At 26.7% G+C, this 16,229-nt stretch overlaps 1 protein-coding gene across 1 annotated transcript in view; it reads right to left on the bottom strand.

Annotated features, from left to right (window-relative positions):
* LOC107439866 (glutamate receptor ionotropic, NMDA 3A-like) overlaps positions 1–5,692 on the bottom strand; it is a 320,894-nt gene extending 315,202 nt beyond the window's left edge. The window contains exon 1 of the mRNA XM_043041182.2: positions 3,810–5,692. Within this exon, the coding sequence (XP_042897116.2) occupies positions 3,810–4,163 (354 nt within the window). The 5' untranslated portion in view covers positions 4,164–5,692. The remainder of the gene's footprint in view (positions 1–3,809) is intronic.
* Between the last annotated feature and the right edge of the window lie 10,537 nt (positions 5,693–16,229).

A 16,229-nucleotide genomic window follows, 5' to 3' on the forward strand; every position in this document is an offset into this window, starting at 1 on the left:
CCTTGCTGCACATGCGCACCGGTTGTTTTGTTGTCATCAAGAATCGAAATCGACAGCCATAATACCACAAAAACTGTGAGTGACACATTAACTGACTATTCACCAGAGTGGTTTCTTCGTTTAATACACGTGTTTCACTATTATACCTTAAAAAAAATTTTGATTTATTGATTTTTTTAAAAATATCTTATAAAAATGAGTTGCTTAGAAAAAAATGTATCATTTAGGTCAATAATATGAATCTATTAAAAACAAAGAAATGCTTGTTGCAATTCAAATGCTTCTCGAAATACCCAAAGGAAATTTTATTCAGTAATTCCGTAATACAAATTTATTTTCATCAAAGCAATGCTTTTGACAGCTTAATTGTGTTATGATATAAAACATTCCAAAATCCTTCGTTTCCTCGACTGATATTAAAATAATTTCTGTTAGCGATTCCTTTTATTATATGACGGCATTAAAAACGGAATTTCTATAATTCTGTTCATCTGATTCTCGACTTGAATTTTGTAAAAGCGTTTTGGAAATAATTTGGAATTCAAAGAAACGGCACAAAATACGTTTATATAAAAAAACTAAAAAATTATTTCCTGTTTTTTTGCCGTTAATATTTGAGAAAGATATTTTAAATCCTACTAATGTTAATGCTAAATTTAATGACCATAAAAATGAAGAAAGCTCGTCCAAAGAGTACATTATGCACTAATAAAAAAATATATCACATTTTCATTGAATTTAAGGAAAATTAAACAATCTATAGTATTTGAAATTTTTATAGAGTTAAAGATCTTTTAGTAAAATATAAATAAAAAAAGGATTTTTATCAATAACATCATTTTTAAACTATTTGGTTAGCATTATTGCTAAATGTTTTAGATTATTTAACTATGCCAAACATGTTCTGTGAATTCTTGTTGGGGAAAAAAATTTAAAATACGCACTTTAACTATTTAATTTTTTCCTAATATTGTAATTTAAAAATTACATTTTTTATCCACTATGATTACATCTCCTTGTTTATTTTTCAATTTATGGGCAATCTTTTAATAACTAATGAACTTTACTTTATATCAACTTGATATGTCAAAATTTAATTTGATAGAATAGTATTTTAAAACTCAATAAAATATTTCCATTTTGTCCATACATTTTTGTCATTTTTTTAATAAAAAATAATAAATCATAATTTTTAATAAATTAAAAATATTTTTGAAGTAATTTTGAATAATTTGAAATAATTTTTGAAATGTATGAAGGAGGTATAATTTAAGTGAAGAGAAAAAAATTGTTTTAACTATTTCAATATTTAAAGTCATTTTTAATTTTAAAATATTACCCACTGAGAACTTGCCTTAACCACTGAGTCGTGATGACTCAGAGGTTAAGGCTGAAGAACTGGGGTTCGATCCCCAGTTGCGATTGAAGTCCACCCAGCTTTTGATCGATGAGTTCTAGCTTGTCTGGGGAGTAAAGGCAGTCAGTACACTATGCTGACCACATTTTCATATTCATGCAGTTTGTCACGAAACTGTAAAGTTTTAACCTCCCCTGTTTCACTAGAGCTGTTGCAGGAGTGCTTTACTTTTTACTGAGATCTACCAGAATATGGTAAACTTTACCTTGCTTCTAGCTGTACGGAAACAAGAAAAATCTCGGAAATTTTTACCGAAGCACTTTGGTAATGATTTTTGTAAAATTAACAATAAAATATAATTTCATAAATGTGATAAAATTTGATAAATGTGCTACAGGTTAGAAATTTAACCATGTATCTTAGAACTCGTTTATACAGTTAAATTTACTTTTCAATTTTGTACTATTTTACAAAATGTGTGATAATAAGAATTATAATTTTAAAAACCAAAATTTCTGATTAGCCGTTACCATATGAAAGGAAAAATTATCAAATGAATAATTAAGTACCGTATATTTTGGTTTTATTAACCAGAGTTGTTGTTTTTAATTCTTATTAAAAATGTCTTTATTGTGCAATGAGGTAAATTTACCGGAATTCTTTTCTCCGTGTGCTTAAAAAAATTCGATCAAATAATGAATAAAAANTGTCTTTTTATTGTGTTTCATACAATATATATATATTGTATATATATATACAAAAGATTTTAAAATAAACATTAATTTTATCACTTGTTATGTAGTATTTTCAACAACAATGGCTGATATAAATGCTAATTATCAGTTATTTTTCTTGATCTTTAAAATGTGGCTTTTTCGCAGCAAAACAATTACCACTTCCAATTTTTGTGAAACCTACAAATTTTGATTCATTTCCATTATTAGTTACAAATGATTTATGAGTTTAAAGAAAAATCACTGAGTTTATAAGCATTTGAAAAAAATTTCAAAAATTTGAAAAGGATTTTGTTCCTATCATTTGTCCAGTTTTTAATAGAATAATTCACAATATAGATTGTGTTTTTCAATATATAGTTTTGATTTGATAAATACCTATTACTAACTCAATAGATGTTTCTTCAAACTCAAAATATTCGAAATACGGAAACACATTTTTTTAAAAATTCCCTTTTTTTAAAGCAGAAATAATATGATAGATTTTTATAATACGTTAGTCTAGGATTTCGAGATGTATTATTTTTATCTTATAGTATATTTTTGATATAAATGTTTAAAGAGAGATAGTGTATGACACATTTAAAACTGTGGGTGTTTCGGAGATGATACGCATAAATGTATATCGTGTGGGCACATAAAAGTTTGTGATGGATTTAAGTGGGTGGTAAGGCTTTGGCGAAAAAAAAACGTTTACGATGTGCAAGACAGTAACTCATTGCAATTCTGCAACTCATTGCAATTCTGCAACTCATTGCAATTATGCAATGAAAACCATAGAAAGTTTTAAAAAGCATTCTTGCATAGAAAGTTTTGCATATGAAATTCAGTGTAATTTCGCATGCAAAACTACTTATTCTAATATCTCCTCTCAATTACTTGATTGCACCAGCTTGCAGAAAAATATATTAAAAATTAACTAACTGCAAATTTCTTTACACTCACTTTATTGCAGTCGAATGAGTGAAAAAATAATACTTTCCTAGTTTTTTTTGTGACTATCTTATTGCACAAATTCAGTGGATCGCTTACAGAAAAATAAATAAAAAAGCTATTGTCTGAAAATTTCCTTTTAAAGACTCTTTCGCCTCGTTCACAAAAGAATAAGTAAAAGCGATTATCTCAATTTTCTTAAACAACTCTATTGCACGGTTCACAAAAAAATGAGTAGAAAGGTATATCTGAAATGTTCTTCGTAACATTTATATTTCATAGTTTACAGAAGAATAAGTAAAAACAGCATCTGAAATGCTCTTTATAACGACTCTATTGCACAGTTTAGAAAAGAATATAAGTTAAAAAAGTCTAAATTTTTCTCTGTAACATCTCTATTGCATAGTTTACAGAAGAATAAGTAAACTAAGTATAAGAAACGTTCTTTGTAACTACTTTATTGCACCGTTTACAGAAGAATATGTGAAAAACTAATCACCCGAAAATGTTTCACTGATTTTGTGGCAAAGCTTACAAAATATTGAATAAGTAAATAGTACCAATCCAATAGCAATAGTATCCGAATACTTCTTTGCAATGACTTTATTTTATAAAAATGTATGTAAAACTAAACTAGCATAGTAAAATTATAAATTTTAAATCAGCTTTGCTAAATTTAAATTTTCCAGAAGTCTCAAAATAAAAGGTGCGAATCAAATTAAAAAAATTAAATGAACAATAAAAAAATTCAAAAAATATTCTTTAAATAAAATTTAAAATCCTACCTTGGCAGCTCTATCAGTATATTCTCTTGTAACTGTTAATGCTGGTATTCCAACTTGTCCCGCAATCATGGATGTATAAAACGTTCTTTTCCGAGGAAGGAATGCAAGTATAACATTCGGATTTACCGAATGAATGCTTTCACAAACAGCATTAATCATATCTGTAACATTATTCGACACTAACACAACCGTTGCATTCATACCATCGTCTGCATTTTCAATTGTTCTTCTCAAACCTTTTGTGAGTTTGGCGGCATCTTCGGTTGGCAATGCTATCAAGAGATGAATTGGTAATCCAAAACACTGTAACAGTAAAGAGGCTCCAAAGAACAACACGAATACTTTGACCGGCATTTTCGTTATAAATAGCAGTATAGAAACTGCTTATTGGAATTTAACAAGCCATGTTTTCTTATATCGTTTTCACTTTAGTTGAATCGTTTCATTTCATTATCGTTTTCACTTTAGATGAATCGTTTCATTTCATTATCGTTTTCATTTTTGTGAATAAATACTTATCATATTAGAAGGATATCCAAGTCTTAAAACGATATATACATGCAATTATTCGTCTAAGTTATTTGAAATTTTTTTAATTACGTTTACAAGTTAACAGAACTTATGGGGCAGCAGAATCATTATAATTATATTTTTAATTCTAAAAGGGTTGAAAAATATGAAATAAAGAAAGCGTATGATGTTAATGATTTTACTCAAGCTATTACATTATTAATATAATAAAAACTGTAAATATTTTAAATAACTGGTAAGAAAAGCATATAGTATGATTAATAATTTAAATTATGATTTGTAATTTACATATTTACAGCAATTTTCTTTTACAAATAATTACAAAATACATGACTGAAACAAAAACAAATTTTTAATAATTGATACTGATATATTTTACAAGTTAAATATTTTTTTAAAAAAAGCAGTTTAATTCTTAGCGGTAATATTAAAAAGATTATAATAAATTATTCTTTAATAATTGCAATATTGGAAAGATTTTAAAGAAACTTTACTATTTTAAGATAGTGAGATGTAAAAGCATGCAGTTTTCCTTTTATAATAAAAAACATTCAATTTTATGCATAAGAAATAGTAAGTTTGGATTTGAAATATTAAAAATTTGAATATTTAGATTTAATTTTTTACTTTAGATTTAAAATTTTTAAATACTTTTATTTGTCAGATCTTTTACTTCGCACTGTAATTTGAAGTACAACATATTCAAATCAATAAATATATATAAAATTCTTTCCAATACATGATTTGATTACTAAATTAACAATAAATTATATATATAGACTAATTATTGGAAACAAAAATTAAACATCACTGTATCCAACCTTTTTTTTTAATATTTCCTCAAGAAAAAGTAATTTTGAATTATTAAATTGTATTTGAATAATGAGAATTGACTTAAAACCAACATTAAATCCCATTGAAAATATTTAATGCATTTTTCTTACATACTAAATTGAATTGCGAACTACGATAATTTAAATAATTATTATGAATAAAAAAATTTAAAAAATATTTGCATCCGAATTCAAACATTCGCAATAAAATACTTGTATAGCTAGCCCCTATAAAATGCCTGTTCAGGATATATCAATCACTAAAAATTCGGTGTGCAAATTCAAACAAATAAATTCTATAGTTTAATTAAATGCATCATCTAAGAGTTCATCTAAAAATTAAAAATTTTTAATCGTTTCAATCTATGCGCAATGCACAACACAAAATGGTTTTTCTCCATACCATACATTTTTAATGTTCATTAGTTAGTTCCAGAAATGAAGCCAGCACATGTTTCATACCAAAACATATCAGCGTGTAGCCATCCTACAATCATCCGAGATTCCCGGATGCTTACTAAAGGAACAGGGAGAGCATGTCAATTCAGTCCTTTTACAAACAGCGCCAATCCTGTCTTGACGCCAAGGAATCGCCAAAAATGTTCTATTTTTAGAATCGTCAATGATTTGGAATTATCTTTTTTCTCTAAAGGGGTTTCCTTTTATGGATCCTTTGTGTGCCTCTTAAATCGGAGATATAATATGTATTTAATTAATTATTCCTAAAAAAATATCTTTGCATGATCAGTTTAATATTAGAGGTAGTTTTAATTTTTTTTTACCATTATTTATAATCATATTTTTTGCCTTGAAATGTTAGAATTATTTGACAATAAAGAGTTAAATATATTGTAAATCGAAAATGCTTTTAAATATTTAATTATTCGAATGCATTTTCTGAATATAGAATAGAACAAACACCTGCAAATTTAAAGAGAGATTATAATATTCATAGGGAAACTTAAATGCAAATTTTTATGTTCTTATATTTAATCAAATTAAGCAATAATGATAAGCCACAGTTTTGAGGCTTTCATGCTTTTTTGAAAAATGATCCCAAATATACTGGCCCTTCTAGATTCTTAGGAAAAATATAAACATCTAACACAACTGTAATTGCATCATGGTTCTATTAAAAAAATAATTCAATTCATTTAATAAAATTGAAAAAAAAACTAAAATGTATCCATTATTTTTATTGATAAGTTTGTTGTCAGATTTTTTTTTCTTGGAAATTCTTTTACAGTATTATTTTTTTACTTTAGCGTATAACTTAAAAGCATCATCGGAAATACAGCTTGGAAAGTATTTAACAATAAATTAAAACTTTTAAAAGCATATACTGTTTTCCACTTATGTGTTAAAGTTGAAAACTTTGTTGAGTCTCTTTGAGTGCTTTATTTAACCATATTTTATCTTTAAGGAAACAAAGCCTCCAAATTCTTCAATGCAACATATAGTAATAACACCAAAGTATTTTTGATCAGACTTATTTTCGAATTTTAATAACGCTACATTAAGAATTAAATGTTGTCTTAATCCTATGGTGTAGATAAAACACCAGAATCCCCTTTCTATATATTTTACTGACACTCTAATAACAATCAAAATTATATTTTGATATCCTTTAATTATATAAAACAGTCTAATAAATCGGTTAGATTATGAGAATTATATTTGTATTAAAATATAAAGTAAAAAAAGTGACTTTAATTTTTTCATTTATGTACAAAAAGTTATCAATAATTGCTTTTGTAAATTAAAGAAACTTCAATAATGAATTGTTGTTTTTCTTAGATCTGAATTCTTGCAAATAAGGGCAAGATGGTAAAATTATTATTTGAAAGGGAGACTTGTTTGTAAGATTTTATTGTTAACACAGAAAAAGACACCCCAGTTGTTTTCCCTAACCATAGAATACTAAATTAAAGTACTAAATATAGTATTTTATTATAAAATATAATTAAAATACTAAATATAATATTTTCACATATTTTGACCAAATTAAAAAAAAAATATGAAAATATGTTTATCAAAATTTCTGCGTTAAACATGCCCTGATATTTAATGCCCAGAGGAATATTTAATAAATTTTAAAATGCAACTAAATGAAATGTAAACAAGTGTTGTTTTAGAATAAACTGAGATGACTGATTTTATTTCTCTGGAAATTAATTTATAATCAAATTTGTGGTTTAACAGCACTTGTTTTAATCTATCAAACCAGCAAACATCAATACTTACTAGTTTCATAATTTCGAATTACTAAAATCATTAAGAAAAATGCAAGAGATAGTGATTTGTGTGCTAGTCAAACTTCTTTTGTTAGCAAGCTATAAATATTTTATATCAAATTATAATCAAATTTTATATTTTCTCAGCATGTATTTTCATCTAACAAATTTAGGAAATTGAATATTTATTAGTTTAAGTGCTAAGAACCACTAAAATCATCAGAATAGGTTTACGAAAGAGAACATGATCTTAAATTGTCAAACTTAGTTTTCTTGTAAATTGTTTTCTTTTTTTTTCTCGAATATATATTATAACCAAATTTAGCGTTATCACAGTATCTATTTTTATCAAACAAATCAACCAACTTGAATACCAATTAGTATAGAAAAAACGAATCACTAAAATCCTCATGATAGGAGCCTACAAGAAAATATGACCGTTAAATTGTCAAGCTCAATTTTAGTGTAAACTGTCATTTTCTAATTATATTAAAATCAAATTTGGTATTTTCAACTATGTATTTTCTTCTAAAAATCAAAAAACTTCAATACCTATTAGTTTAAGAACAACCAATGACTAAATTCATCATTATAGTTACACACAAGATATTATGGATTAATATTGTCAAATTAAATTTTTCAACTGTCATTTTTTTTAAAAAATTAAGTTATAAATCAAATTTGGTATTTTCAATTATGTATTTTCATCTAACAAATAAATATCCATCAATTTACAAACAAACCACTAAAATCATCACGATAGGTATACAAGGGAGAGTATAGTTTTAAATTGTCAAACTTTATTTTCTTGTAAACTGTCATTTTATCGAATTTAATATATAATAAATTTTCAACTATGTGTTTTCAACTAGCAAAGCAATGAATTTAAATACCTATTAGTTTAGGAACAACGAACGATTCACCGTAGTTATTTTAATCTAACAATTCGACTAACTTGAATAATTACTAATTTAGAACATACAACTAAATATATCATTATGCATAAAAGAATACATGGTTGACTTAAAAACCATGTTAAATTCATTATTCCATTAGCCACAAGCATACATTTTGCAAAAAGAACTGGATTGATGATATGGAAGATATTATTTGTTCTGTTGAACTATTCAGAATTGTAATAAGATATAAATACTAAAATTACCACTACCAATGCAAGAATATATGGTTTAAATTTGTCAATTTTAATAATTTTCGTCAGTTTAAAAATCTTATTTATTTCGTTATATCATAAATCGTAAACAAATCGTTTATGAAATTGAAGGAATCGATGACACAGTGAAAATATTATTTGTTCTGTTGAGCTATTTAGAATTGCAACAAAACATAAATTTATTACTTCAATTCAAGAATGACGCTTAATAATAAAATTATGATTACGCATACAGGAATACTCAGTTTAAAATTGTCAAAATTTATTTTTCGTTGGCTTAAAAATCTCCCTTATTTCATTATTCCGCGAACCACAAATGAAAATATTATTTGTTCTGCTGAACTGTTTAAAAATGCAACAAAACATAAATTTGATACTTCAATTCAAGAATGACGCTTAATACTAAAAATATGACTATGAATACAAGAATGCGCGTTTAAAATTGTCAAACTTTTTTTTTCGTTAACTGAAAAATCTCCTTTATTTCGTTATCCCACGAACCACAAATGAAAATATTATTTATTCTGCTGAACTATTTAGAATTGCAAAGAACCATAAATTTAATACTTCAATTCAAGAATGACGCTTAATACTAAATATGATTGCGCATACNTTTCGAATATATATTATAACCAAATTTAGCGTTATCACAGTACCTATTTTTATCAAACAAATCAACCAACTTGAATACCAATTAGTATAGAAAAAACGAATCACTAAAATCCTCATGATAGGAGCCTACAAGAAAATATGACCGTTAAATTGCCAAGCTCAATTTTAGTGTAAACTGTCATTTTTTAATTATATTAAAATCAAATTTGGTATTTTCAACCATGTATTTTCTTCTAAAAATCAAAAAACTTTAATACCTATTAGTTTAAGAACAACCAACAACTAAATTCATCCTTATAGTTACGCACAAGAAAATATGGATTAATATTGTCAAATTTAATTTTCTAACTGTCATTTTTTTTAAAAAATTAAGTTATAAATCAAATTTGGTATTTTCAACTATGTATTTTTATCTAACAAAAAAATATCCTACAGTTTACAAACAAACTACTAAAAATCATCACGATAGGTATGTAAGGGAGAGTATAGTTTTAAATTGTCAAACTTTATTTTCTTGTAAACTGCCATTTTATCGAATTAATATACAATAAATTTTCAACCATGTGTTTTCAACTAGCAAAGCAATGAATTTAAATGCCTATTAGTTTAGGAACAATGAACAACTGAAATCGTCAACATTAGTTTATACTAGAGAATATGGTTCAAAAATCGTCCAATTCAATTTTTCTTTTTTAAATTAAATTATAGTCAAATTTAATATTTTCACTGTAGTTATTTTAATCTAACAATTCGACTAACTTGAATAATTACTAATTTAGAACATACAACTAAATATATCGTTATGCATAAAAGAATACATGGTTAACTTAAAAACCATGTTTCATTCTTCCATTAACCACAAACGTATCGTATACGAAATTAAATGAACCACAAACATATATTTTGCAAAAAGAACTGGATTGATGATATGGAAGATATTATTTGTTCTGTTGAACTATTTAGAATTGTAATGAGACGTAAATACTAAAATTACCACTACCGATGCAAGAATATGTGGCTTTAATTTGTCAAATTTATTAATTTTCGTTAGTTTAAAAATCTTATTTATACCGTCACACCATAAATCTTAAACATATCGTTTAAGAAATTGAAGGAATCGATGACACAGTAAAAATATTATTTGTTCTGTTGAACTATTCAGAATTGTAATAAAATATAAATTTAATGCTTCAATTCAAGAATGACGCTTAATACTAAAAATATGACTACGCATACAAGAATACGCTGTTCAAAATTGTCAAACTTTTTTTTTCGTTAGCTTAAAAGTCTCCTATATTTCGTTATTCCACGAACCACAAATAAAAATATTATTTGTTATGCTCAACTATTTAGAATTGCAACAAAACGTAAATTTAATACTTCAATTGAAGAATGACTCTTAATACTAAAAATATGACTACATACGCGGTTTACAATTGTCAAACTTTTTTTATTTTCGTTAACTTAAAAATCTCCTTTATTTCGTTATTCCACGAACCACAAATGAAAATATTATTTGTTCTGCTGAACTATTTTGAATTGCAACAAAACCTAAATTTAATAATATGACTATAATATGACTTTAAAAATATGACTACGAATACAAGAATACGCGGTTTAAAATTGCCAAATTTTGTTTTTCGTTAACTTAAAAAATCTCGTTTATTTCTTTTTTCCACGAACCACAAACATATTCTTTCTGAAATTAAATGGATCGATGACACCGTTAAGATATTTGTCCTGTTGTATTATTTACGATTACAATCTAACATAAATCTAATACTTCAATTCATGGATGATTTATGAAGGATGCTCATTGATAACAGCTGTATTGGACAAGGCTGTGATACTTCTCCATAAATGATTCAGCCACTAAATCTTTACAACAATCATTTTAGAGAAAAAGGAAAATAAATACTTATTTTCTTTCCCGGTGGCTAATGTTCAGACATGGTGCTTTTAAATCACGTGATAAAAGAAGGAGATCAAAAAGGAATTGATTATTGTTTTCTTTTTAAGTCTCTCTTATGGTCTAGTTTTTTTTTCATTCTCAGAACACTGCTTTCAAAAAATGAAAAATATAAAATCATATCAAATAATAAATATTGGAAGTAAAATGTGTTAGATTGTTTCTGTGAGTTTTTCTTTTCTTTCAAAGCTCTACAGCCTGTTGCAGGCTAAGGTCGTCTCTAAATAATTTTGTCATCTGGCTTATTATATTTAATCAAGAAAATATAATTGTTTTCAAATTGATGAGAAGCAAAAAAAAATACATAGAGTAACTAAAATTGGGAATGAGAAATTTTCATTGTTTTCATAAGTTTTCTTCTTAATCCAATCACTTAATCTTAATCCAATTTAATCCAATCACTTTAGAAAATGTTTAAAAAAAATGCGTATCCTTTTAATTTTATTTTCAAAAGGGGTGATATTTTAAGCTAAATACTTGAAACAAGAGTAAATTTATATTTTAATGTTATCGAGAATGAAAATTAAAAACTAAATCGGTCCTTTTTACCTCTTCAATGACTGCCTCGTGATTGGTTGATTTCAGTTGAAACTTGAATATCAGACTTTATGTTCTTCAGTTTTAAGCGTAGGTCTCCTTTAAAGCAAATGTCCAACCAACTTTTTTGCTTAGTGAGAAGCTGGACGACCGAACTAAATCTTCTTCATACTAAATATGTTGACAGGACCCTGATGCGAAGCAATTCATTGGCTTTTATACTATTATTAATTGCATTTTGTTTCTTTTGAATACTCATTGCCCACCTTAGGACTATCGTCTCGCTGTAGAGCCATATCACCCCCTGTTTGGGAGCCACTGTCTACACTGTAAAAAAATTATAGTGAAAAGGTACCGACATTTTTGGTGTGGTAGTAAATTAAATGCATTTTTAAGTCAAGAACGTGCAAACAAGTAAATAAAGTTGACAAACTAACAATTGTTCGAAAGAATTAAAGCAAATATATTACTAAAAATCAATTTGTCTTTTAAATGAAAAGTTTTTGCAATGAAACCATTATACTGATTCTAATACGCTTGAGAAAATGTGTTGTTACTAAACATACTAACCAAAAACGAATAAATAAATACAGTGAAAAAGTAAATAAAAAAATTTGATTACATGCCCTGTAAACAACTTTAGTTTACCTCAAAGCTGAAAATGGTGATTATTATACACTGAAACAGTTTATTTTTACAGTGTATTTCCATTTTAAAAAATGAATTGAGCGAGAAACAATTAAAAATAATGTGAAAAAACGGAAACAAATTAGAAATAAAAATAAAATTTAGAGCGAATATTGAAAGAACCTCAAAGAAATAGAATTCTCTTCAAAAGTAGTACATATTTTTCTCGTACATAATGGTTATTTTTTCCGAGAAAAAGTAATTCTTTACGTTTTCTTTTTACGATGATCTCATTAAGGGAAACCAATTTATGATTGAAATGCTTTTTAGAAGATGAAAAAAATTCATTGTATAAAATATCGAATTTGTAAGTTAGATTTAAATCTGAAAGTTTTTCTATAATTCTGGTTTCTTTGTGGAGGGAAAAAATCTTTTTACTGACATTTTCTTCCTTTTGAATTAAATTACATTACATATTTAAAATATTTAATGCAATTTTAATTTTTATATCCAACATTTTCAGTAGCAATATCAACTTCAAAATATAACCACTGTTCTTCTAAGCAGATTTTTTATTCTATTCAGAATTTTTTTTTTTGCCAAAAAATTATGCTTTAAGAAGTATAACATTGATCATTAATTCTCGAAAAAGCAAAATATTGTCTATACAGCCTGTTGTGAGACAGAAGGGCATTAGATCTGGACGTTTTTAATTTCTTAACTAACGGTATAATGGTGGCAATGGGGGCAACATTTTGCATTAGCCACCTCTACTTCCCAGACATCCTATCAATCTGATGCTAGGAGGGTTTCAAGCCAACATTGAGGATCGAACCTCTGTACTTCATTGCAAAAACGCAGCACCTTTAACCAATGAGCCATAGCAGTTTAAAAAAGTAATAAATATGTTCTTTTTCTCAAAGACAAAGAGTTTGGAATTTATACTGAGAAAAAAAAAGTATGTTCGAAATTATCGAAATATAGTAATGTTTACCGTGTCTCTAGCTCAATTAGAACACCAAAAAGCTCAATAATTTTTACCGAAGCGTTTCGGTAATGATTTTAGTAAAACTAACAATGAAATATATTTTTATAATATTGCTAAAATGTGGTAAAATTTGGTAACTATGTCATGATTCTTTAAAGCACTGCATAAACACTATAAATTAAATAAGAATTATGTATAGGAATTATGTATTAATAGGAATTATAAAAAAAATAGGAATTATGATATTTAAATCCAAAATCTCCAGTAGAACGTGGACTATGAGTCTAGAATTTCCGGTAAAACTGTGCATGGAAAAATTAACAATTGAATGGTTTAAATACCACATATTTTGGTTTCATTAACCAGAATTATGGAATTTTTTTTACCAAAAATGTTATTCTCATATAGTACATTAAATTTAGTAGGATTTCCCCCTTGTGTAGATTTTAATCTAATAAACTTTTTTAATCTAGATCGATTTTAATCTAGATAAACTTCATACAGATTTTAAATTTAGAATACATTTTTAGACTTATTTAATGCTAAAAAGACATGTACTCCTTACATCCAGACATTTACAGACAGAAAAAGTAGCATTTCGAGCTGCATACTTTCCTGCATAGGGAACCAGATTTTTCAAATTAACGAATGTTGAAAAGGGACGAAACGGTAGCCAACATGTCTGGAGCATTCACTCAAATATATCTCTTGACTAAACTTTACAAAATTAAAACAGGAAATGTTTAAATATATTTTCGAAAAATACAATATTTTATCAAAACTACTTTATGAATGGGAAATTGGAAATAAAACGTATCACTTAAACTACTGTAAAATTTAAATCGATAATCCGAATGGATAATTATCCTCTAATCAAAGTTGAATCATTCTATTGGCATTCAGTAGTTCGGAAATAATACTTCTTACCAATTCGAATAGTAGTACATCGATCGAAAATAGTCTTAAAGTTCAAACTTTGCAATTAAAATTCTAATCTAATTGAAATTCTGATCAATATTTGTTCCAGCTGCACCTAAAACATCAGAAAATCTGCGTTTTCTTGCATATTCGTGCTTTCTTGTGAAATCTGTTCCTTTGCGTGCAGAGCACGTATTTTATTCAGAATAATTAATTCCCTAGTTTAATGCAAAATTTTGCACTTCCAATATTGCGCATCGATATATAAAGCATAATATTGAAATTAATATTATGTTTAATTCCAATAAACTTTATTAAATTTTTATGACATTTACTATGTGGACTTTAATTTTAGATCCGTTTAAAATTACTATATTTAAAGCAAAATTGGGACATCTTTAAATAAATATATATATATATATTTTATATATCATTAGTATCTTAAAAAAATATACGCGTTTCTTCGCTTTTCTGCATTTTTATACAGTTTACAAAAGGTTTATTAATGTAGATTTTTATATAAAAAAAGGAACTTTATGAAATCTGTGTATCCTTTCTAATTTAAAAAACTAAAATTGATAACAAACAGCAAGGACTAATGATACATTCATTTTATTTAAATAATAAAATGGGTAAAACTGATATAAAAAATCAATGTTTCATCATTTATATTTTTTAAATTTATTTATTTATTTTTATTGTTCTTTTTTTATGATGGAAATTCAAAAATTGCTTTTTTATATAAACGCATCATTGAGAACGTCTGACTAAACTAAACTCAGTGGCACGACAGCCCATAGAGGGCCAAGGCCTACTGTGCCCATCTCAGTTTTCTTAACCAAGGACTCTGGAGTGCAGGAGTAGATGTTTCGGATTAGGTAGTCAACCGAACGCAGAACCCCCAGTGTTTAGTTCCCAAGCATGCTTGGTACTCATTTATCGACCCACTGAAGGGATAAAAGGCTGAGTCAACCTTGCCCGGCCCGAGGATCGAACCCAGGACCTGTGGCGTGGGAGCGCGAAGTGCTACCACTCAGCCACCGGGTTATTGAGAACGTCTACATTTCATAAATCTTTATCATGGATTTTACAAATATTTACATTTTATTGACTGAACTTCTCATTATAAAAAGAAGCAAAAGTTATGAAACATAAATGATCCGTGTGAAACGTAGTATGTTAATTGGTGTTTCAGTTGGTACTAAATATACACTGTAAAAAATTCTAGATCATATCACGGTATAAAATACTGGCACTTTGGATGCATCATACGTAAAATCCGTTTTTATGGTAAAATATCGTATCGTAAATTTTACAATAATATTTATTTAATTAGAGTGATTCTGTGATTATATGATAATTATTACTGTACAAATTGCGATGTATCAGTTTATTTGTTCCGTTAAAAATAGATTTTACTGTAAAAATTACCGATATTCTGAGTGCCGGTACTTTTTACCATAATTATCTTCAATGAGTACCTAGAAGGAATATTGTGGAAATAGTTTTTTACGGCCCACCAAAAGGGCTAATTTTGAAAGAAACTGTTGATTATGGTGAGTTTTAACTATCAATAGTTTACCTAATGATATTAGTTAATATAGTTAATCTCCATTTTTAAGAGATGAACTTCTAAAAATGTGTTTTTCTTAACGCTTTTTTATTAGCGTTGGAAAGAGCAACAAACAATATTAAATTACAGATTGTTATTCAGAGCTGATTGAGCTTAAATAATTAAATCGATATATGTCTTTCAGTTTAGTGCTTTATATCCTAGTGTTTATCAATAATAATTAATTAATTTCAATTTTTCTATTCTTTCGCACGAAGAACGAATATTCTGCTAGTATTTTATACAATAAAATATGGAAATGATTAACATCTGCATCAAACATATTTCAAATCAAGTTTTGATGTGAATTTTTTTAGCAAGTTAAAATTATCTGAGTACCTTGCATTGTAAGCATCGCAACCGAATAACTCATCTGTATAATCTTTTC

This window comes from Parasteatoda tepidariorum, chromosome 2, assembly GCF_043381705.1.
Source record: "Parasteatoda tepidariorum isolate YZ-2023 chromosome 2, CAS_Ptep_4.0, whole genome shotgun sequence".
In the NCBI taxonomy this organism is placed as follows: Eukaryota; Metazoa; Arthropoda; class Arachnida; order Araneae; family Theridiidae; genus Parasteatoda; species Parasteatoda tepidariorum.